At 40.5% G+C, this 25,409-nt stretch overlaps 1 protein-coding gene across 1 annotated transcript; it reads right to left on the bottom strand.

Annotated features, from left to right (window-relative positions):
• Positions 1 to 212: 212 nt before the first annotated feature.
• Positions 213 to 10,870, bottom strand: AK3 (adenylate kinase 3). The gene is made up of 5 exons (XM_053456602.1): positions 10,458 to 10,870; positions 3,303 to 3,422; positions 2,648 to 2,820; positions 2,411 to 2,529; positions 213 to 645 (listed from the first exon to the last, which is right to left on the bottom strand). The coding sequence occupies exons 1-5, from the start codon at positions 10,603 to 10,605 to the stop codon at positions 540 to 542; spliced, it is 666 nt and encodes a 221-aa protein (XP_053312577.1). The 5' UTR covers positions 10,606 to 10,870; the 3' UTR covers positions 213 to 539.
• Between the last annotated feature and the right edge of the window lie 14,539 nt (positions 10,871 to 25,409).

Here is a 25,409-nt window from a genome sequence, read left to right as displayed (position 1 = left end):
CCCTAAAAGCCATTCAGAGCTTCCAATAAAGGTTTATGTTCATGAACACTCCTATCAAGCCCTGACTCCAGCATTTACTGGCTGACTGGGCATGCTAGGAGTGTTATTGCTAAGATCAATCACGCTCATGCTGTAACCTGGGCATGATCGAAGTGTTCTTGCTACTAGTTTCTGCTACCACAGCTTGTGGGATAAAAGTCTGGGGGGGGGGGTGTTTCTTTTTTCTAAAATGTGGGGGTCAAAATTTTTCGGTTTTGGTTTCGGCCAAGTGCATTCTGAATTTTCATTTCAGTGCATCCCTTTTACTTTTAAAATTATTTCAAGACTTTAACTACCAAACTACCCAAAAGTAGTATGTTTAAAAAAATACATTCTGGCTTTGATAAAATTAGACAAAATACATCTATAAAACGGATGGTACATAAAAGAAATTAAAAAGGAGTTCTGCGGGACACGTAAATAGGACAGAGGTAAAAAGGCTAACATTCAAATTTGAATGGCACAACAAGTTATTACAGGCGTCTTCGTCTTCTCCCAGCTCATTCTTTTCGTACATCAGGCAGCTTAGTGAGCAGAAATGCTTGGACATGGGGCCAGATCTTGTTGGTCTCTGTCCCAGAAAATGTTTTCAGTACACCTTTGTCTCTAAAAAGATCATAGTAAAAGTAAAAGAAATGGGGACAAAGAACTTTTAACGTAAACATATTTCTATCTTATGCATGCCTATGCCATTTTAAAGGCAAATTATCTTACATCTTGCACACTGTGAATGTGAAAGCAATTATCGTATTTGCTCGATTATAAGACGACCCTGATTATAAGACGACCCCCCAAATCTGAATATTAATTTAGGAAAAAAGAAAAAGCCTGAATATTAGACGACCCTATAGGAAAAAAGTTTTACCAGTAAATGTTAATTCATGTAAACTAAGTGAACAATTGTTTGTTAATAAAAGCTAAGACTGAGAAAAATATTTTGTTTTTATTTCCTTTTTTTACAACCTGCCCCCCTCCTAGTCTTGCCACTCTGCCCCAGAAATGCCTTTTAACCCTCTATATGCCACTGTGCCCCATGATATGCCTTTTGACCCCCTATGTGCCACTCTGGCTCTAGAAATGCCACTCTGGCATTTAGGGGGTTAAAAGGCATATTATGGGGCAGAGTGGCATATAGGGAGGTATAGGGCATTTCAGGAGGCAGAGTGGTGTATAGAGGGTTAAAAAGGCATTTCTGGAGGCAGAGTGGCATTAAGGGGGTTAAAAGGCATTTCACAGAACACTCTGCCTTATGCCCCCCCATTTAACACTCCCTCCCTCCTCCAAACTTACCGGTGCTTTTGAGTCCCCCGGTGCTTAGTCCGGGCAGCATGTAGAGCTCTACGTGATTCGCGTAGACAACTTCGGCTCTACACGCTGCCCGGACTAAGCACCAGGGACTCAGAAGCACCGGTAAGTTGGGGGAGGGGGCCATAACAGAGGAAGATCCGGGTCCCCTGCATCTGAGTACCCGGTTCTTAGTCCGGGCAGCGTGTAGAACTCTACGCGAATCGCGTAGAGCTCTATACACGCTGCCTGGACTAAGCACTGGGGACTCAGAAGCACCAGTAAGTTGGGGGGGGCATAGCACAGGGGGATCCAGGTCCCCTGCACCTGAGTCCCCGGTGCTTAGTTCGGGCAGCGTGCAGAACTCTACGCGATTCACGTAGAGCTCTACACGCTACCCGGACTAAGCACCGGGGACTCAGAAGCACCGGTAAGTTGGGGGGGGGCATACACAGGAGGATCCAGGTCCCCTGCATCGCTGCAGGGGATCTGGATCTTAGTCTCATAGTCAGACCTATTTGAGGTCTGATTATAAGACGAGGGGTATTTTTCAGAGCATTTGCTCTGGAAAAAACCTTGTCTTATAATCGAGCAAATACAACTTCCTGAATGAGACACTAAAAAAAAAAAAAAAAAAAAAAAAGCATATGTGGTGAAAATCATTACTAGTATTGTTTTTATTTTAATGTCATGTTTAAGTTATTTCAGATATATATTTTCCTGAAGCTTGTTCTATATTTATATTAAAATAAACGAGGACCCCACATCCTTTATTTTATTTTCTATGCAGTGTCTTTTCACAAGTATGTGTTAGCAGATGCATGACACTTGTGTCTAAGTGTGTTTTAAGCCACAATACAACTAGGCCATTTATCTGGACTTTTCCCAAAGTTGTAAAACCTCCCCTGTCCAAATTACAAAACATTTAAAAGGAAAACATTAAGTGCACAAGGAGTTCACCAGGCTTGTCCATGATCTATGCCCACCTCACCATTCATCACCTTGCAGGACTTCACAGAACTATTGCTTGGTTGTAACATGTGGATAGACCAGATATGCGACGGGAAATCTCTAAGGGATTACTGACCGATAATATTCTAGAACAGGTCTAGTGAGAGCTTCATAAGCTTTCAGCCTCTTGGTAACGGTTTCTGGCTTATCATCCTCACGCTGGATCAAAGGCTCTCCTGTGAGGTCATCTATTCCCTAAAAAGTATAGATCGCAAGGTTACAAACACCGATGTCTGTATGTTTCCACAAACTGTGCTCTTAAAAGTGCATTCAAACTACATTTTATTGGACATACAAGAAGATCCAACCTTACTTTGACTTTGGGAGGGTTGAATTCAGTGTTGTATACTCTGCCACTGCTGGAGTGGATCCATCGTGCAGTGAGGCGGTCCCTGATTGTTTCAAACGGCACATTCAGGTCTATCACAGTGTCTATTTGTTGAACATTGTCCAAAGCCTTGGCCTGCGGGACAGTCCTTGGAAAACCTAAATTAGATAAGGTTTTGTTTATGCATTCGTTTTACATATGACGAAACAGCCGATTCATCCAATTTGATCTCTGACTTTCTGTGACAGATACACTTTGTTCATACATACAAACTTTATTGTGATGGGCCAAATTCTCTCTGAGTATTAAAATAAATGAACACAGCTTTATACTCCCCAGGGTGGCTGCAGTTGAAACCTTTTTTACTTTGTTAATGACAAAAAAAGTTCCATAAACTTTCAGGGTGTTTTTGGTTGTACTTGGAGCATTTGTTGCTTGTACTGCTGGGAAATTGGTAGCTCTTCAACCCTTACTATTCTTTATTTAAGTTGTGGTGACAATTGGTCATCTCTTTACTGAACTTTTTATGCCATGGAAGAGGCCAAACTAGCAAGGTTCATTGTGTAAATTTTTATTACTATCAAAACTTTGATTAACAAGCTCACAAGCCTCATAATACACAGTATGTGGCATAACATACCGTCCAACAGCCAGTGGTTAGATCCCATGTTGTTTAATTCTTGCAGAATCAGTTTGGTGATGACATCATCTGGCACAAGCTGACCTTGGTCAATATAAGATTTGGCAACAAGACCAATTTCTGTGGAAATAAGATAGATATATATACTCAAAACAGAAAAAGTATTTTGAATACTTTGACGTAGTGGCGGGCTAAGCAATATTTGGCTAGATAGTGTGACTGAATACCCCATATTTTTGCCTCAGATAGATGCTTTTAAATTGTATTTGCTAGGTATATAATTTTCAAAACAACAACAACAACAACTGCCTAGAATGTGGAACAATTCCCAAGAGAACACAACTAGAAAACATACCAGAAATAGTATTCTAAAATAGTTTAATATGATGCTAATAAATTATATGAAAGCATATTGTAATAAACAACTACAGGTTAGAGGTTCAAGCTGCATATTACAAAATATATGCTGCCGTCTACTAATTACATACTTTGTAATTTATTAGGATAGTTCACATCTGCTGAAAGCTATAAAAGAGGGCTTAAATTATTTGATAAAATAAGTCTGACAAAATTCATCTTTAAAAGTTTAACTTCCCAATAAAATGCTTTAATGTTCAATCCTGGGCAAAAATGGAGAAGCACTGTTTCATAGTGGCTGCTCAGGATATGCAACCTTTCAATATGCAATCAAGCCAGTAAACTACTGGCCTCTTGGCAACACTGACCTTTCTCCAATTGCTGCTAAGATTGTAGGAAGGGGTATAGAAGGGTGCTATATGATTAGGGCCAACGACCCTGCTATTGCCCACCTAAATGGCACCATCTCCGCTCACGCCCCCTAGCCTTGGGTAACCGAATGCCCCTTTCAAGGACATGTGGCTATAGTATGTCCCTTGTTCCCAACTAAAGGTTTGCATATTTGAAAACTATGTTGGTCTGTTTTGCTTCCATATAATAGAGAGAGAAACACGTGTGGCACTACTACAGCATTAACACTTCCATATCCGGAATTCCCCGACCTGGCCGATAATACAATTACCAGAAAAAGGACCTCACATCAAAACCCTAATCCACCTCTGCTTCCAACAGAAAGAGGTAATGTGGAATGAAATCCTAAACATTCCAACAGAAGTAAAAATGAATGCTTTTATTTACAGGTCAAAATTAGCCTTACACGTTTTTGTGCACTACAAGCCTACGGTTGTCCAAAAAAAATTTGAGCTGGAAATGAAGCATTGATATTTTATTTACACTGGATTGTATTGGGTTTTATTCTGCATTCTGTTGGTATATGCCATATAACATGCATTAATTTAGTACTCCTGGCTGCAGCAATTGATCCATTCCACACGGTAGGCACATGTGAGCTGTTGGATAATCTGCTGACGCAAACAGCGGTAGCGGAACTGCGCAGGGTACTGTAGCCGGTGGCTCAGTAGGGACACATTATGCCTAGGGGCCCTTTACGGTCTTATATCTCACCGATGCTGGTAATTAGCATAGTCAAATCTGCCCTAGTCATTTTTAGTAAATACTACCCTTACATATTGAAGAAAATAAAATATATTTAACTACTTGATTTTATTTAAAGGAAAACGTGACCAACTTGGCATATTCTGTCCAGAAGTTGTGGAGAGTTTTATTTGCAATTCCACATATAGCTACCAGAGAGTGATTTTGACAGGGTGCTGCCACAGGCAATATTAAAGTAAGGAATAAACCCCTTATATTGCTCACGCATATAAAGTCTGTTCAATTAAGTTAAAGGAATGAGTACTAATGGGGTTCCTGACAAGCACAACAGTAAATATTGATTCTTAATTAGCCAAAAGTCAAACTGTGATATTGACTTCCTAGTTTGTGAGCAAACAACAAAAAAAAACACCACACACATCTAAATATATGTCCCCAAAAGAAAATGGTACAAAGTATTGGGTTTCATTAAGCCCTCCAAAAATATTTCCCATTCTAATATACACACACACACACAGAAAAGGGAGGAATTAGAGTTACAACAGTGTAAAAAATGGCTTGAATATATCATGTCGGCTTTATTGATCATTACGGCTTGCATCAATATTTTGTTTTGACATGAGCAACTACAAATATTTCAAACATGAACTGATCACTGTTTCATTCCACCATCCAGAGTTTTACCAAGATATCTTGAAAAAGTAGTTGGGACAGCGATCACTTTTTTTTTATTGAAATAAAGTTTTCGCATATGTCAAGCCCTACGAATGGCTTGACTTTTTGAGTTGATATTTAAAACGGTTTGGGAACAGCACCAAGGTAAATTACATCTGAGAACTTTATATGAACAGTGATTGCAAGACATATGGACAATATATATATATATTGGTGTTCTATTAATTAATTTATTTATTTATTTATTAAGGGCCACATAGGCAGTTTTAAACCACATTCATACCCATGACATTTCAAGTGCAACAAGAATATTTTATTTATTTATTTAAATTTAACACATCTTACAATATCACACTAATAATTACAATTTTAAGACATCTGGTTTGTAAGACATCAAATGATTAAAAATTAAATATACGGTGTAAAAGTTTTATGCAGTGAAGTGCTTTCAGAAATAGACATGTTAATAGTTTATTTTTAACATCTAGCACAATGCAAGGTGAGTGAACAGAAGAAAAATCTAAACAAAAAAAAAAATTATATTTGTTGTTTGTTTGCCTCTAAAACAATATCAATTCTCCTAGGTACACTTACACACAGTTTTTTATTGAACATGGCGGGTAGGTTGTTCCGAACATCTTGGAGAACTAACGCCAGTTCTTCAGTGATTTAGGCACCTCAGTTGCTTTTCTCATGTAATCCCAGACAGACTCGATGATGTTGAGATCATGGCTCTATAGGGCCCTTACCATCACGTTCTGTCTTGTTTTTCTTTATGCTAGAGGTCATTCTTAATGACTTTGGCTGTATGTTTGGGGCTGTTATGCTGCTGAAAAAAACAGCATGTTTTCCCACACCTCTGAATGTATATATTTTGCACAGTACTGTGTGCATGTACCGTATGTATGTATGTATGTATGTAATATATATATATATATATATATATATATATATATATATATATATATATATAATGTTTCGAGCTGGAGAAATAAAAAGTGGTTGGCCATTTTTTTTTATATACCTATATAGACTACAGCAATCTGTCTTGTACCTAGATGGGACCCCCGATTACATCATGATGGCATCACCAAGACATATTTTTAAATTAAATCCAACTTTTACCAATTGCCGGTACCGAAAGGGTTAATTCTATTTAGTTGCCGGTATATATAATACGAGTTCTAAAGCATTTCTAATCTGTATTTTCAGCACCCCCCCCCAACCCATTGTCCCATGAAGAAAATAAAAAATGTATTACTCTACGGTGTTGGCTTTGTCACAAGTCAGATGTATCTATATTAACACCCGGCTATATTCTTTGCATACTTGGGATGTACAGTTAGCAACTTTTTCCCCTTTGTGTCACATGTGCAGGTTAATAATCAAACACTGCAGCAATGTTGTTTAGAGGTCACTTGCTACGTGCACATTGTGAAGTGTGGGTGTTTGTTTTTTTTATCATAAACACAACTACTTCATGAGTGAAAATGAAAGAACCAGCATTACCACCGTCTGAAAGAAAAGAGCTTAACCAGGTATAGAAACGTCACACATCTTGATCTTCGACACTTTATTGTCAGACCAAGTAAGCAGAAAACAGAACGGGATTAAACAGTTAATTCATACCTCCTACATGTCCCTGATTTGGATGGCCCTCATCTTTTAGATTTAGATGCCTCTGCCGGTTTTCTTTTCTTTTAAGGAATTGCATTAAGTCTTTTGCCTTGCATCACCCCCCATCATGCTGCTGAAACACAATGGTCTCTTCTTTGACCATGGAATGCGTGATAATTTGTATGATTTACATCTGTATGCAGCCACAGACTACGGTCAAGCTTGAGCAATTGTGGAGGCAGCCACTGGTGGCCAGAACTGGCTGCTAGCAGTTCAGTAATTTCTCTATTTTTTGTTTCTTCTCTGTAATAAGGGATCCAAACAAGGTAAAAATAACAATGTTTTCTTCTAACAAATAATAGCGGTCAGTAATATCCAAGGAAGAAACCAAATCAAATAATATGCGGTTTTATGCAACAACATTCAGCTAAAGAAATATAGATACCATCATGCTTTTCTGTGCTTGCAGAGAGTATTAAATATAGACTTGATCTCCTGTGAAATACTGTTAAACAAGCCTATTTGATATTATTAAATATAACCATTCGATATATATATTACAAAAGGTGAAGTGTGTTTTAGAAACAAATGATCATAGCTCCCTGTAGATAATTTAAGAAAAAAAAAATCTTCCCCAAGCTAGACCTTTTTCAGTTTTTCTGTTCATATGTACAACTTCCTTTAAGGAATGAGTGAATGTGCGAGGACAGACATACCTTAAGCATCTTACAATTTGCTGAATAAGCCTCGTTTTTGTTGGCGTGTCCTTGAAAACTATTTCTTGAGAAATCTGGTCAATGTAAACCCACCAAAAATGTACCCCCCTGCCCCTGACCTCTGTGTCCTTAACAATAACGAGCAGTTGTGAAGTTTTTTGTTCCTCCAGCTACTTGCGATTTTCTACCGTCAAGCTCCCTAAACACGCATCCTCTCACGCCTTAAAGAATACCACCTGTACAAATAAAAGACAAAAAATAAAGTGTTCTGCTCATTCAAATGTCATCAGCCCACCAGCTTGCTTTGAATGTAGTTCAATTTCTAAGACCCTGCAGATCCAGTAAAGTGGCAGAGGTTTGCCATTTTTTGTAGACTCCATTCTGTTCTTTAGCAGTTTCTTTGAGTTTAATCTTAGAGTTCAGCTCCTCCCGAACTCTGGTGCTGGAGATTGTATCTTTGAAGGTTTGGAAGTGGGTGATATCTTAAGCGAGACGACATTCTTACAAGATGTATGGCCACATACCATCTTCAAATATATTACGAAATACACCTCGGACACAGATCCTCAACACACGTCAGAGTTGGAAGCTATTATAAAGCATTTGATGTAATTTACAGATGTCCACCATTAATGACTTTTCAACCTGACTGATCTCTAGGGGGAAAAAAAACTTGGCTATTTACTGGAAAAAATAGCATTAAAAATTAAATTTGTTGAAGCATTTATAAAAATTAAAACTTCTTTTTTTAAGTCCTGAATTTTTCCAATTTTAGTAATTTTCTTTTAATAAATCACCTCTACAGACTCACCAAGTCGGTATATTATTATAAATTTGGCACTTCAGATTGTAAGTTCAGTTAAACAGTATTGGGGAGATAAAAAGTTAACCCATGCATCACTTGATTCATTTGCAGTACATTTGCAATACAAATAAACTACTAACAGAGCAGTTCTCTCAGACGTATAAAGTCTTGTGGGATCAATACAAGATGTGCAAATAGAAGTGATCAATAACATCTATATGCGTATAAGACTTCGAATGTACTGCCATAGGAAGGGGTTTAGCTAGTGACGCTGGTACAGTGAAGAGCGTTCTAGCCCAGGCCATAGCAATACGGGGGTACTTGATACGTGACTGGACCATCTGTCACTAAATATGTCTTATATTTAACCAGGCACGTACGGCACTAGGTGTTTTTTCTATCCTATCACTGACTTTATGCAAAATGTTCACCTTGAGGTTATCTGCAGTTTATAGCCATATGTAGGGCATGTTTTGAGACACTGCTATTGCCATATATCCAAACCGGAACACATACTCATTGGGAAACACAGGGAGACTGAAAATGAAGCACTTTGTAAAGCAAGGAGTTTACAGTCCTTCTGAAAGAACGTCCTATTTGTCAAAAAGGTGCAAAAATTGGTATTGGAAGCTATCCTCAACGTATTACTAACGTCTGCATTTCCATAATAGCAAAAAGCTCAACTTTTCTTTAAAAAGCCATGGTTACAAAACACGTTTCTTTTCTCAACACCAAAGGCCATCATGCCCTAAGCACAAATTAAACTAGGACCACTGAGTCTTCCACCTTTAAACCAAATTGTTAATGAGATTGGGTCACATCAAGGATGCGTGGCCTGTTTGCCTGGGGCGATTAGGCAGTTGCTTTGGTTATCTTATGGTCAATCCTTCTGTGACCCTAAAGCCTTTTAGCAGACTCTGCCTTCCCCACCTGTAACTTCCCTATTGACACGAACGTCACCTTTCACTTGCATAATAAAGGTCACCAGGTCACATATCCTCCAAGTCTTCACGTGTCAAAGTATATGAGCAGTCACATCAACAAAAATTCAGCTTTATCAGAATGCCATGAACTCCATTCATATCATCGAAACGATTGGCTTTACAGTAAAAAAAACTATACGACCCGTTTCTTCTACGAGTTACCTTGCCTGCTACAAGACAGACCACATAAATGCTAATCAGATGAATGGATACATCTACACATAAAACATATGGAAGGTTAATAACTCTTTTTGCATTATATTGTGATTTTTCACACGCAAAGTTTAAACTTTTACGGTCAATAATAGTACTACAAACAAAAGAACGAAATGCAAAACTTACAAGTTACCATTGATACATTACACAAACTACCATGTGCAGCAAAATATTTTCCACGCAGGAGAAACGAATGGCTATGTTTTTTTTGTTAAAAAAAAAAAAATCATAATAATAATATTTCACAGACGTGCTAACCACATTTCTTAAACTATGCTATTCTAAAATATATTCTCCATCCTGGGGTTTACATGTTATTTCTTATTTTATAAATATGTTATATACCTGGCTTTGAGAGACTGGCTTCATATGATGCTATCATAATGACAGCTAATCAACACTAATTCATTGATTTGGTTGCTGGCTGATCACTAGTGTATATTGTCTATAACCCTACAGAGCAATATGTCACCTACAAGGAGGGGTGGTGTAATCACATACACACACATATGCATCAGAGCTCCTTAATAACAATGACATGTTACATGTAAGTTTTTGGAACATGCCCCTTTTTATTAGAAACCTCTCTGGCTGAGCTGCCCAATCACAGCGTGGAGATTACTACCCACAAAGAAGCGATCAGACCCCATATTTACCCCATTTGCCCTACCTGTCTTCTTCTGGATGTTGACCCTGAGCAGATCGCCGCTGGAAAGGTGCTGGAGGGCAAAGAGTTTCACTATCCGCTCCGAAATGGTCCCTTTCCCTGAGCCCGGGGGGCCCATGATCACAGCCCGAAAGAGCATTCGAGACCCCATGGCAATGAAGACAGGAGCACAGGCTTCAGTTACTTAAAATAAAAACTAATATTTAAAAACCCCACGCACGAGCCGGCCTGTGGGTTCCGTGTAATAAAACACAAGCTGCAGCTGCCTTGTGCAGGGCGTGTGGTTAAAAATGACAAAAAGTAACTTAAAAAAACAATAAAAACAAAATAAATTAAAATAAAAAGTATCGCTTCCTACAGCAGCCCCGCTGGCAGCCTCGAAGCCTCTCCTGCGCTCTCTTATTTCTCCCTCTCATTCTTCCCGCCTCCCTGTGCTGACGCAGGCAGAGGAGGAGACGCGCCGCAAGCAGCTGATTATCGTGTGCTGGGTAAGCAGGAAGTGAGGACTTGGTCACTTGGTCTTCACCCTCTTAATTGTCATTGTGTGAAGGTGTACGTGCCTGATGTCGCTGATGTGACTTGCCAGCCTTTATGCAGCTGCTGTCACTGGCCAATTCATTTTAGAAATTGCGTGCAAAAGCAACAGGAGCTTGCAGGAGTGCTAGATGTGGACCATTTCTGACACCCCAGTCAATTAGTTGGTTTGTAGGACCTATGTTAATATAATCACCACATTTACTTAAGAGGGGCGCAGAGCACATGAGATGGAGAAAAAAAAAAGATTCGTTGTAATGTCATCAGGGCTAAAATATATATATATATTTTTTTTTTTTTTAATGTGTCCGGTTATCTACGCAATGATAAATCAAGTATTAAGCAAAACAAATATGAGATGCTTAACCAAGAACGGACAGCTGCTTCATAGCCTGCCCTACGGTGCGTCCCAACTTCGAAGCGTCCCAAGTTTTAGCTCTATTGTCGTTACAGAAGAAAAATCTCGATCTGCATATCAGTTTGATCCTGCCCCAAGGGCAGTCCAGATGTGAGGTAGATTTCCTGTGCACGAGGGAACGAGCAACCCCAGACATACATTTTAGCCATGGACCTAATCAGTGGGGTCAAGTTGGTGTCCCTCTGCACGGGAGAGCAAGGAGGTCCATCTTTTCACTTGGGGTAAAATATCAAGAAAAACAAATATGAGGCACTCAACCAGGAACTGACAGCAGCTTCATAGCCTGTCCTATGATGGGTCCTCACTTGGGAGCATCTCAAGTTTTAGGTCTCACTGTAGGAAAGGCTATGAAAGGGCTGTCCGTTCTCAGTTGAGTATCATATCTATTTTGCATGATATCCAACAAACTAATCCTTCAGGACCTTTCTACCAGTTTTGACACTGTGAACCAATCTCTTCTTCTTTAAAATCAATCTTACTCTCTAAAACAATCTTCTTTACTGATTAACATCCTACCTCTCTGATCACACCTTCACTGCCTCCTATAAAGTTACTCTGCTTGCCCTCTCAGTTGTTGTACCCCCAAGGCTCAGTTCTAGGATCCCTTTTTTTCTGGCTTTACACTGCCTCTTTTCATAAACTAATCTTATCTTTTGGCTTATACTACCATCGGTACAGAAACAACTTTTTGATTGTCACTGATTGCCTTGCCTCTGTTCCTAACTGGATGTCTGTCCAATTCCTAAAACTCAGGCCCCCTAATCCTGAACTTCATATCTTTCCTCCCTCAAATGCTAACATTCTTTTGACAGTCTCTCTCAATTTTAATAGTAAAAGCATCATACCTACCCCGCATGCTATCTGGCTCTATGCTACTATTGACTGTGATGTTCCATTTCCTATACACATTCTGTTTCCAAAAATTGCCACCTACAATGTAAAAACTGTGCCCCTTTCATATAGTTTTCACATAGTTAGTTCTTATTCATTGTCTCTTTGGCTCCAACTGCAACTCTGCTGTTCTTCCTGATACCCCCCCCCTTTATTTATGATCCATCATGAATGCTGATGCCAGGCTTATCTTCATTTTCAGTCCCTTCACTTGCTGTCTGTACACTTCAGGTTTTAATTTAAAATACTGACCACACCTGCAAAGCTCTTCTTCTTTGACATCTCCAGGTCCATCTGCTCATCTGATCTCTTCCGATTTCTACCTCTCGTGCACATATTCAAGACTTCTTAAGAGATGCCTCTATCACTGGGAATGCTCTCCCCTGGCTTATCCGACTCTGCACCTGTCTACAGTCCTTCAAAATATACCACAAGACCCACTTCTTCAGGGACAGGTTAACACCCCCCCATCTAACTACCCTCATTCCTGCTGTCAGTTTGTACTTATGCCCAGTAAAATTATTTATTTAATCAATGTTTACACTGTTATACAGTTGTGTGGCTGGTCTACCCCAAACATTTGCAGTTTTACCTCTTGTGTAATTTCCCCCATCTCCTTCTAGATTGTAAGCGTGTTTGAGTCGGGGTCTTCCCCACTTTTGTTATGTCATGCACAACCTGTTATGTCCTGTCTTGTCATTGTACAGCACCACAGAATATGATGGTACTAGCTCCTGGGCACCCAGCTACCCCATGCATGGATAATGAATCATGTTAGAGGACACACTTATTTTCAAAGAATTTGTGCAAATGGTACTGTTTTCCTATCTATGATATGGTCGTAAGTTCAGTGCTTACAGACATGTGGCTATAAAATCACCTTGCTGATCCTAAATCACCTTAATCCCTCCCTAAATAGTTACAGCCCTGAATAGGAAAACACATGCTTATCCCCGTGCTGTGGAAAATGATGGAAAATCAATTTCAGAATAACGATTCCTGAACAAGATAATGCTGCACATGTCTGGGAACATCCCAGGGTAGCTCACTCGGATTTCTCCGTTTCATGGGGGAGTGACTTCATGTGTTGTCAGGGTAGTCATGTATGGGATGGGGGTAGCCCCAGAAAGCCCTAACTTGGCAGGGAGTAGGAGGGTAAATGGGGGGAGACTCAGAGACCCAGGGATGCAGGGCTTCACCTAGAGAGTTCCAGGTATGATTATGTAGCAAGTCCTCCTTGTAATTGTGAAACTACTGTTAAAATCATTGGTCACATTAAAATAAAGACTCCATCTTCTGGTGAACTAATATGGTTATAACCAGTTTTCTTATCAAGAGCAACTGCAGGTATAATCGGTAAGCCCAGATCGCCCCATCAGGTTCCATATCGCATAACAGGCCAGCTGAAGAAATCAATGATTGCAATGGAAGTGGTTGCACACGAAAGTTGCAACTGCTGGAACTGTTCCAAACAAATCTAGACAGCCAGCAAGCAGAATAATTTACTAACCCGTTCAATAAAACATAGAAAAATGTTTAGCTACTTGACAAATTAGTTTTCTTCACAAGGAGCTGTCAGTTGTATGGAACAAGCTGAGCCGCTATATAGACACCGGCAAAAGTAAGACTCAAAAGAAAGGTTCCCACTCATACCTAAAATTACAACAAAAACATGTTGTGCACCTTTATTTACTGACTTGGAAAAAGCAAGCATGCCATTGTTTGCAACCGTATATGCATTCACAAAGACAAAAAACCTGGCCAGAGAAAAGCATTAAGCCTGCTTGGTTATGGCACCACACCTTACATGACTGGCAGACCTCTGCGTTTCTGCTTCCATTGGGCCTGTTCAAAATTGTTCGCAAAGGGGTGTTCTAGCCTGGACCGGCCCTTTGTTAATAATTTTTGGACTGGCATGGGGAGGCAGGAATGTGCCCCAAGGTAAAGGCAAGCTGCTCGCACAGTGTTTTAAGCTATGGGCCCATGGTGTGCAGGGACAGCAGCTTTAAAGAGGCTGAGTAGTTCCGCCATAGGGATCATTCTTGCCGCTGAAAGTTCAATTGCTCAAAGGATTAACCCTTCATATGCACCCAAGCAGTAGCCGCAGCCGTAGCTGTAGGGTACAGAGAGAACTCTGTTTATTGAGGACAGCAAAGATATTTATACACAAAACATCATAGGGTTAGGGGTATAATCGTATCAACCACCAGGCAGGCCACCGCCGCCATACAGTTCTATGGCCAGTAATGCCCATGCAAACTGAGTCACTATTTTGGCATGATCCCGAGGGAGACGCCTCAATCCAATGGAAAGCTCCATTCCTAGCCGCTGTACAGTTCCATTGATTTGCAGTTAGGTTGTCGTCAGGTACATGCAGAGCCCCAATAGCTGGCAAGTTCATGGGACTCTGGTATGGGCAGACCAGACGGGGTTTCTGGTTCACCCTGCGCCCCCCAATGAGCACAGGGTGACAGACATAAGATGGGACTGGGCAGGCAGGTAAGGAGTCTCCCCAGGAATCCACCAGTGCCCCCCTCCCAAACTCAAACATACCCCCATGTGTGCTCCACCTCAGGGGGTTACCATGACAGAGTTTATATTCAATTATTTCCAGGCTAGTTTTAATTCCTAGTTTGGCCATGATGCCAATGTCAACTTCCTCGATACACATTGATGTGCACTTTGCATTTTCTATAAAACAGATATAATATTTGAAAGCTTTTTTTCCCCATGCGAGCAATATGTATGTGGTCACTTCTCATTCATTATAAAACAGTATTGTTCTTATAAATATCAGAAATGAACAGGGTGCAAACACAAAGTACGTACTGTGTTCTGTGCCAAGAATGTCTTGGCATTCATCCTACATTATGATGAGTGTAGACATATACAGTTTAGATTTGACTTTATTTTTAGACATGGATGAAGAGAATGTATTTTAGCTATGAGCATGTGTCTCCTCTTACAGGCTGTATAGGAAAATGTATCTATATTTACTGAGATATTCTGTGTCAAATGACATTATCCAGAAATATAATGAGTGAGAGAACTTCTGAACTAGCATGTATTTTGATGGTTATAAGACTATTTGGTAAAAAGTAGAGCAATTAGCAGGAAAATCCTGTTACCATACCTTCGACTTGCTTTTTTTGAGTGATTTTCTAGGACATGCCTGCCAATTATATTTTTTCTTATCTTTATGGTCTTTGTCTGTGCTGGTATAGAGATAAGGCTGGACACTTTCAGTTAAGTTTACAAGTTAGGTAGGGTTCCACTTAATCTGGGAAAGATGGCTATATGTGAACTGCAGCATTTTAGCAACACAAATGAGATTATGTTGCAACAGATGGAATAAACCATACACTATGAAACCAAGCCAATGAAGAACGGAGACAGAATGTTTATACAGTTCTGATGAGCATATCAGCATACCTGGGAAGTTCCCAGGGAGGATTTCTCTGAGTTCTCCCTCTTCGAGGTGCGTGGCTTGACAGGGGCAGAGCTAGTTACACATAGGGGCAAGGCAAGCCACAGAAGCCTTTAGTAGAAAAAGTATTACTTTTCCTACATAACACACAAAAACAAGGCAACAACATCCTTTTAAAAATAAGCCTGAATATTTAGGAAATAAAATGACAATTTGACAATGACAAGTTTAAGTTATGTTGTGTGTATGATGAGATTATTCTGATGCTATAGTTGTCCATGTAATTCATTGTCATTGTGTAATGTGTTAATCATGTTAATCCTTTCCTGTTTCCTTTCCCCTGGTAAAGTGACTATATAACAATATGTTCTCTTGCATCCTGACGAGTGTGTTGTGTCTGATAGTCCAGTTCTTTGGGAGACCTTTCTGCTTGGAGAAGCACCTTTACTCTGAGAATTGAGCAGCTACCCATCTTGCAGCCAGCTTTTGCTACAAGAAAGGCAGTAGGGATGTCCAAGTAGACCACCTGGTTCTCATTAATGAAGTATAGACCGCTTTGTAAGTTACCTGCCAAACTCACCTTTGGGCATCTCTTACACAATAATTTAGAATGACAGCCTCTTAACATTTACTGGCACTTTAAGGCCGGTGGCTGCCTGGTGACATAAGCTCAGGCACTGCTGAATACGCACCGCCGCACGCTATGTTTTTATGCTTACGTTTATGCACAACAAATTGGGTGAGTCTATGGAGCGGTCAGCCTGTGCCGCCCAGGAATTTACCCAGTGTGCCAAATGGCAAGAATGTGTCTGATCCTTACAAACATCTCCTGGAGGAAGAGCAGGACTGGCTGTGTGTAGTTTAATATTTAAGTTAACTTTCACTGTTTCAATGATTTAACTATGCATTAGGTGGGACCACCACAGCGCTCCATGCAGGAGAAGCTAATTTTGGGATAGTCCTTCATAACACTTACTAAGGTTGTGGAGTTGAGACTGCAACAGTCCTGCAAACTCCCTAATAAATCCAAAGTCCTTATTGTGATGTATTGATGGTTATTTATGTAACCAAGAAATGTATTTAGAAGAAGATAATATATTTTATTTACACAACTGAATTTTATATGGCAGGGCTTGTCCCAGACATCCTTTAGAGGGTGATAAGTGGGAGGGGAATATGCAGTGAGTGAACATGGTCAAAGCTTCTCACCTCCTGAAGAACACTATATAATTAGAGATTTCTTTGAGTCAGATGACACATTGTCCTGTACCAGCTGTGGTCAAGAGGTGGCAGCATGGCATTAAGAAAACAATACAAACATGGATCAAATTACCTCAAGCATTTTGCTGTATAAAACCATATAAAATGTTTTATCTATAGCACATACAGAACATCTCCACTCACAGCGTGTAAGGTGGGCTTATAGGTTTATGCAGCTAAACAGCTAATTCTTGAACATTAAAAGTAGTAATCTTTTCACAAATCTTTGAGCAGTTTGTCAGAGTACAGGGCATAAGACATGGAAGAACTAGCACTAAATGGTAAATATCAATTTGAGAGCCACTTGGCTGCTCTTGCATATTCTCTCTATGGACAGCAGGATTTGGCTGCATTGCATAAGATTGCTTTAACCAGGAGTAGGTTTGCCTGGAGAGTAATTTTTCCCAGACCCATTTGATATTCTTTAAACAGGGCAGCAGGGAGCGCAGCAGGATTATTGTGATACATAGTGGCCTCCAGACAAGATAAGCGTTTATGTGAACATGTGTGTGTTAACAGTTTATGTGTACTAGTGTTTGTTTTCAGTGTGGGAGGGGGCACCCTGCTTTACCTTCCCCAGCTCCAGAAGCCCTCCCCTGGCTATAACAGTGAATTCTCTCTTTTTACCTGTCATACACTACATCTCCCCAAAATGTTACGGCTCCCTACATTGAAAATAATGCATTGGTTTTTAAGTTAAGAGTGTGGAGGCAGTTTACCATTGAAGATAGAGCCCCACACAGCTGTACTGGCAGTACTGGTGTGCCTTCATGCACATTCATTGAATGTAGGCAAAATTGTATTGATTTTTCCCCCTACCAATGAATCCTGCTGTGATCTGTCGTTACTATTGGGATGCTAGCCTGCGAGCTAGGCTAAAATGCTGTCATACTAAATGGGAAGGAGCTTAGGTTACCTGCAAAATGGTTTACATGGAAACACTCTACAGACAGTGGGGACCTAGTATTAAGGGGTCCGAAGCATAAATATTTATGGTTCATATTTCAGTATAAGAACTTTTTTATAATAACATACAATTAAGGAATCATAGAGGTACACATGGTCACAATTAATTTATCGATTTTATTTCCACTAGCACAAAACATTAATTGAGCAAATGCACCTTAGCTTCGGCATGGAGCAATTAGATGAAGCTCTACAATTTATGTACTTTATTCTGGGCAGAACAAAGCACTTTGGTCTGCAGACAAATTATGAATATTCATAGCATTGTGAGAGCCTAAGAGAGTGAGTGGGAGTATGAGAGAGCATGAATAAGAGTGCGTTGAAGTGTGTGTAGCTCTCAGGCAGATATAGAAGAGGATCCTTGCTGCAGAGAATGGAGAAAGCTGCTCCCTAGCGGTCAATAGGAGACACTGCTACAGATGGAGCTAAATGTAGTACACAGGTGCAGCAAGGGCAGAGATAACACACTAGCATAGAGCAGAAGAACCAGAACCCAACGGTGGTCAGGAGCCAAGCCAAAGTCAGGAACCGATAATGAACAAACACGGGTCAGGCAAAAGAGCAGTTGGGGGTCACAAAACACAATGTCAGGGCAGGACAACCAGAATTCAATACCAAAGGTTCAGAGATATTCATAACATTAGTAAAGTACAGCGGCACTATAACAGGCAATGTTAGATCACAGAGGGTTTAAGTATCCCTCCAAGCTTTAGGACCTGTAGTGATGGTAGTTATGATGTATTACTCTCAGTGTCTGACTTACTATTTAATGATGAGAGTTATGCTGTACAGTGTCTGGCTAACTGTATACTGATAAGGGCCATGCTGTAACACCTGCACATCCATAATCGGGATCCATAATTTAGTACACAACCTCCAGAGTGCCAAAGATTACTTTACTGTCCCATTGTCCCCAATATCCATAATAATAATAATAATATCACTGGGTTTTAGGAAATTTGTTTAAATATCTGATAATTACGTAAAATCAATATGTATAAAGGTGATAAAATGCACCTGCCTGATATAGATGCCGTGCTGTAAAGTGAATTGTTTTTAAATGTTGGCAACTATGAGGGTCATTAAGCAGATTCATGGACCGTTGACTGCCTAAACACTTTTAAAACGGCCGTTCCCAGGCCGTCAATTGTCATTAAGGGGTTAAAAGCATCATCAGGGCATTGGGCATTATAGATAATGTTTCATAGCACAACTTAATTTTGGCTCGGTACCACTGATACTACATACAGGAAGTGTACTTACATTTAAATAACTAAATATTATGTTTGGAGCTTTCATAGAATATTGGTAACAAAAATAAAACCAGGAAAGAAAAGTCACTTAAATTCATCACACACAAATTTTCTTAGGAATACAGTAAGACATTTTTGAAAGGTGTCAGCTACAGGCAATACTTGGGTAGAAGCTTTGTATAAAATACTAGCAGTCTGCTTCATCCACAGTCAGGACACACCATATGCTAGAAATGGAGCGCTATCACTTTAAATTTATGATAATGAATGATACATTAAAAAAAGAGAATACCATAAATACCATATGGAGTTAAACTGCAATACCTGTAGGGAGTATGTTTTTCGCTATATATTTGCCATATTTTGCTGTATTCTGCATACAGGTTTTGTAAAGAAACATCTTTTTTACAAAGGACATTAATAGCCAGCTGAGGTAACTTCATCTGTACCATTCGGACACCCAAAGAGGAGTTTAACAGATTATGTTTTTCGATGAACCAATCCACAGTCACCTGAAGAAGCTCAAGGCGGGGCAAAACACGTTATGAAGAATATCCAGACATACGCGAGATTGAACCGCCGCCACATTGTATCCAATTTCCAGCTTCACTGTTACAAATAAGTGTTTTGGTGTCTGTTTGTCAGAGCAGCCACCATTTTAACATTGCAGTATTAAAACTATATGGTGTCTCCCTCTATATTTTGAGCACCAAAGGGGATTGAAATCCTCAGCGTCCTCTTTGGACAATATATCAGAAGAATCATAATAAGCCCATCGGGATCACACATGCATACATTGATCAGTAAGAATCTGCTCTAATAAAAGTGGGGATAGCAATATAGACTATTTATATTGTATGGAAAGCACTATGGTGTCTGTGTGTTTTTTTTTCTTTCATGTGAAAACCTGTGACTCCAGTCGAGCTGCTAATCCGAATTCAGAATAAAAGCACCTTATGCATGCTCCAACTGACTGCAAATAAGTAATAATTTTCATTACAATAAATTTAAAGTGAAAGCGCTCTATTTTTTCCTTTTTCAATCGCACTCTCTAAATGCTTCCCTACCTTCTCTGCTGACCACTTCCACATCTTTTTCTGCATCTGCTATCTTTTCCTTCATCTGCTTCCTTCTTCCGTCTGTTCTGACTTCTATCTTTTATCCTTAATCTTCTTTCTTCGTCCACATCTCCATGGACATAACTCGGCTACACACCCAAAAATGGTGGTGCTGCGGTTACGTCATCTCCCCTATCCTCCAATCATGTGAGGGCACAATAACGGCGCTTGGACGCTTGGACCACCGATCATATTGCCCTCGGTTCACCTTCGTGACCAAGGTTGTTTTAACACTTTTGCAGTGCTCGTGTTTAGCTGTAATTTTCTTCTCTCTCTCTCTCTCATTAATTGTACCCACACAAATTATATATTGTTTTTTGTCAGAACAAGAAGGGCTTTCTTCAGATACCATTATCATCTAATTTACTATTAAAAAAAATTATGGTAAAAAAAAAAATCTTTTACTCATCTACAAAAGCTGATGAAAAAATAGGTTCTACTAATTGTTCTGAGTTTAGAAATACCCAATGTTTTTATTTTTTTTTGTTATAGGACAATAAGTAGAGTTTGCTATTTCAAAACCTTTTTTTGTTTTTCTAAATCTGGTTATTTTGCCGCATGTGCTATTTGGGGTAATTGACCCCCATCAAGCCATGAATTTTTGAAAGCTAGACACCAGTAGCGTACCTAGCGGGGGGCGAGGGGGGCGGTTCGCCCCGGGTGCCGCTCATCAGGGGGGTGCCACCTAGGGTGGCCACATTTCCCGTATTGCCCGGTCCCGGGCAGCCTCATCACATTTCTTTTTTACGCGGAGGAGAGAGAGGGGCGCCTAGCAACCGTTCAGCGCCCCTCAGTCTCCTTCGCAAGGCCTCTAACTCCGTTGCGGTGCCGGCATGTCATCGCAGCAGAGCAGGAAGACCAAAACCCTGGAGGGGGGGTAGATTGTGAGAAGCGAGGGAGAGTGGGGTAGGTAGTGAGAAGGGAGGGAGAGGGGGTAGATAGTGAGAGGGGGTAGATAGCAGGGAGGGACAGGGGGGTACATAGTGAGAAGGGAGGGACAGGGGGTACATAGTGAGAAGAGAGGGATGGGGGTACATAGTGGGGAGGGAGAAGGGGGTAGATAGTGAGAAGCAAGGGAGAGGGGGTAGATAGTAAGAAGGGGTAGAAAGGGGGGAAGGTAGATAGTGTGAAAGTGTGAATTAGTGAGTGACTGTAAAAGTGTTTGTGTGTATCAAAGATGGCACAAGCAGGGTGCTTATGGGACAAAGATGGCACAGGTAGCGTGTTTATGGGACAAAAGATATCGTACGCTGGGCTATTTGAGGAAAAAGTTGACTCATGCGGGGCTGTTTGGGGACAAAGGTGGCACGTCCTTTGTGTGTAATTTGGGTGCTGGTCAGGTTCTATGTGGGCAGTGTGGACGCCAGGGCTGACTTTGGGTTGTGCAACCTATCATCTATGCCTGTAATTTAGGGAGGTTTATCTATACCTTTATTGCTGAGTTTTTATGTGATTTCCAGTTGATCTATACCTGCAATGCTATGTTTCCATACATTATTATTATTGTATATCTGCAAATACGGGATTTGTATGTCTGATTCTACCGTGTTTCCCCGAAAGTAAGACAGTGTCTTACTTTCTTTTTATCCCTAAAAGCCCCACTATGTCTTACTTTCGGGGTATGTCTTATATTGGGAAAAAATTGAGAGTGATGGGAGTTATGATGTACTTTTAGAGCATAATTAGATCATGAAAAAGACATTGGAAATGGTACAGCATAACACCCATCACTCTCACACACTTACCAATCAACACACTTACCAATCAACACACCTACCAATCCACACACATATACACAAATCCACACACGTATACACAAATCCACACACATATACACTAATCCACACACATATACCAATCCACACACATATACACCAATCCACACACACATACACCAATCCACACACATACACCAATCCACACACACATACACCAATCCACACACACATATACACCAATCCACTCTCACTTAATTCTTTCCTACCTTTCCTTTCTTATTTCAGCTTCTTTTCCTCCTCTTCGCTCCTCTTCTTCAGTTCTGTCTTCTTCCTGGTTCAGAGGGCACGGACAGCGGTGGGCGCGGCTTCAGTGTTGTGCGCCGGGATCTGACAAGAAACCCCGGCGCACAACAGCTGTTGCCGCGCAGATCACAAGGGAGCGGTATCGGAGGTCATTAACAGACCTCCGGCTCCCTTGAGTGATTTTAAGCCGGGTTGAACCCGGCTTAAAATCACTCAAGGGAGCCGGAGGTCTGTTAAAGACCTCCGATACCGCTCCCTTGCGAGCCTGCTCCTCCAGCGGCGGACATTACTGTCCGTCTCTGGAGGGGTGCCGGGTGCCGCAGGTTGGCACCCCCTGGAGTGTGGCGCCCTGTGCGGTCGCACACCCCAAAGGTCGGCCCTGCTCTAAGGGGCCGGCCTTAGGGGTCTGCGGCCGCACAGGGTTTAAATAAAAACATCGGGGTTTTTTTTCAACTTTATTTAACATCCTCCATGTTAAATAAAGTTAAAAAAACTTTATTTAACATGGAGGATGTTAAATAAAGTTAAAAAAAAACCCCGATGTTTTAATTTAAATCCTGTGCGGCCGCAGACACGTAAGGCCGGCCTTGGTGGGGACTTCCCGGCCCCTTAGAGTGGCGGACCCGGCAAATCCCCCGTGTTTCCCCGAAAGTAAGACATATGTCTTACTTTCGGGGTACGGCTTATATTAGCCGACCCCTCTGAAACCCCCGATACGTCTTACTATCGGGGGTGTCTTACTATCGGGGAAACACGGTATGCCTCCAGTGCAATAATAATAACAATATTAATATATAGATATATGATTGCTAACAGCAACCTGGGCATGATTGCTGTTAGCAATCACACTCCTATCATGTCAAGTCAGCCAGTACATGCTGGAATCTGGGTATGCCTGGGCATGATAGGAGTGTGATTGCGGTTTACAATTATATATATATTTATATATATATATATATATATATATATAATTGATTTTTTTGTCCCACTTTGGTGTGTTACTTACTTTAAACTTTAAAACTTTTTTTATGGCGTGGGGGTCATTTTCGGCCAAGTAAATGCTGAATTTTCGGTTTCGGTCCAAAATTCTAATTTCGGTGCATCCCTACTTACTAAGCTAGATACTGAAGTGGTAGGCCTACACCACATCAATGTTTGGCTTAGTATATAGTGATAGGGGTTATGCTGCACTATTGTCAATGTCTGGCTCAGTGTATAGTGATAGGGATTACGCTGTACCACCGTCAATGTCTGCCTCAGTATATAGTGATAGGTGTTATGCTGTACCCCGTCAAAGTCTGCCTCAGTATATAGTGATAGGTAAGATGCTGTAATACAGTCAATGTCTGCCTCAGTATATAGTGGTAGGTGTTATCCTGTACCACTGTCAATGTCTGCCTCAGTTTATAGTGATAGGTGTTATGCTGTACCACCGTCAATGTCTGCCTCAGTATATAATGATAACAGTAATGCTGTACCACTTTCAATGTCTGCGCCAATATATAACAATAGAAGCTATGCAGTTTTAAAGTGTGTGTGTGTGGGGGGGTGCCACATACAGGATCCGCCCCAGGTGCCAAATACTCTAGGTACGCCCCTGCTAGACACCCCAAGGTATTTCAAATGTTGGTATTTTAACCAATTCCATGCACTAATTCTGCTGCCATCCTTTGTCAAACTTTGTGGTAGTAATTTATTTTGTGGCTTTTTTCCACACAAATTGTAATTCAAGTATAAATTTACAGGTCCTGGTATATGCCACTTCAAAACAACACCACAATATGTGTTCAGCAACATTTCCTGAGTACAGTGATACCACCTATGCATGGGTTTGTTAGGTCATTTGGTTGCTAAAAGGCCACATTTGGGACATGCGCAATGCAGGTTTTCAATTTGGAATTTTGACATCTGGTCCTTCTGGCCCCATGTGCTGTTTGGGACATTTTTGAAGCTGGCTAATTCAACTTACCACAAATCATTTTTTTAAACTAGACCCACCCCAGGGCATTTCAAATTATGGTATTTTAACTCACAATTTACATTTACATGCGCCTATTCTACCACCAGCCTTTGTCAAAATTTGTCATTTTTTGTGGTTTTTTTTTTAACACACATTGTACTTTAGGTATGAATTTACAGCCCTTGGTATATGTCACTGTCAAACAACACCATGGGGTTCAGCAACATCTCCTATGATGCCACCTATGTATGGGTTTGTCTGGTTGTTTGGGGGTAAAAGGTCATATTTGCGTGATGTGGTTTTTCCTCTTCTTTTTGACATCTGGTCAGTCTGCGCCTATGCCCTATTTGGGCCAATTCAGACCATACGTGTTTTTAAAACTAGACATCCCATGGGGATTTTTGGGAAGATACAGCGCGACTTTTAGGATTTGCTTTTAAAAATAAACTTTTGGGGGACTTGTTTACATTTTGTTGGAACTGGATGGTTCTCCTTATGGTAATATCACTGCGTAATTGGTTTTAAATGTTACCAATTTTTTTTAAAAAAAAACAAAATGTAACTTTTTTCCATTTTATTTTTAAATTTTACTTATTACATTGTAATTAGAAAGCCGGGCTCCATTGACTTGCATGCTTGAATGCAGTACCCAATGCTCAGTACTCTAGTTCTCAGGAAAATCCGGAAATACCCTCTTGTAAGAAAGCAAAAAATCTATTGCAGTGACGGTAGAGCGGTCACAGTGTGTTCTGGGGTGGGTTTTTGGTGTTGAAAAATGCCTCACAATCAGGGGATTTCAGCGACACTGTTTAAGCAAAGAAAGTGATCTTAGATAATTTCCTAAGCTTGTTTAATGCCATGATGTGCTAGACACATCATTGGCCGTTGACTGACAGTTTTTCCGTGACGTGCCTGGCATGTCATTGGTCGCTAAGAGGTTAAAGATCTTACAAGGTGCTTTAATACACATTCTTTGTTGGTGAGGCTGCACTAAACTGTCCCTTTAATGTCTCTAAATGCACCATATTTCCTGCAAAACATGTGGCATCTCATCTCTCTGATCCCCCAAGGCTCTTTATAATTATATTCATATTGCACTGAGAACAG

Source organism: Spea bombifrons, chromosome 1 (genome assembly GCF_027358695.1).
Source record: "Spea bombifrons isolate aSpeBom1 chromosome 1, aSpeBom1.2.pri, whole genome shotgun sequence".
NCBI classification, from domain to species: Eukaryota; Metazoa; Chordata; class Amphibia; order Anura; family Pelobatidae; genus Spea; species Spea bombifrons.
This window is presented reverse-complemented; position numbering and strand designations above follow the sequence as displayed.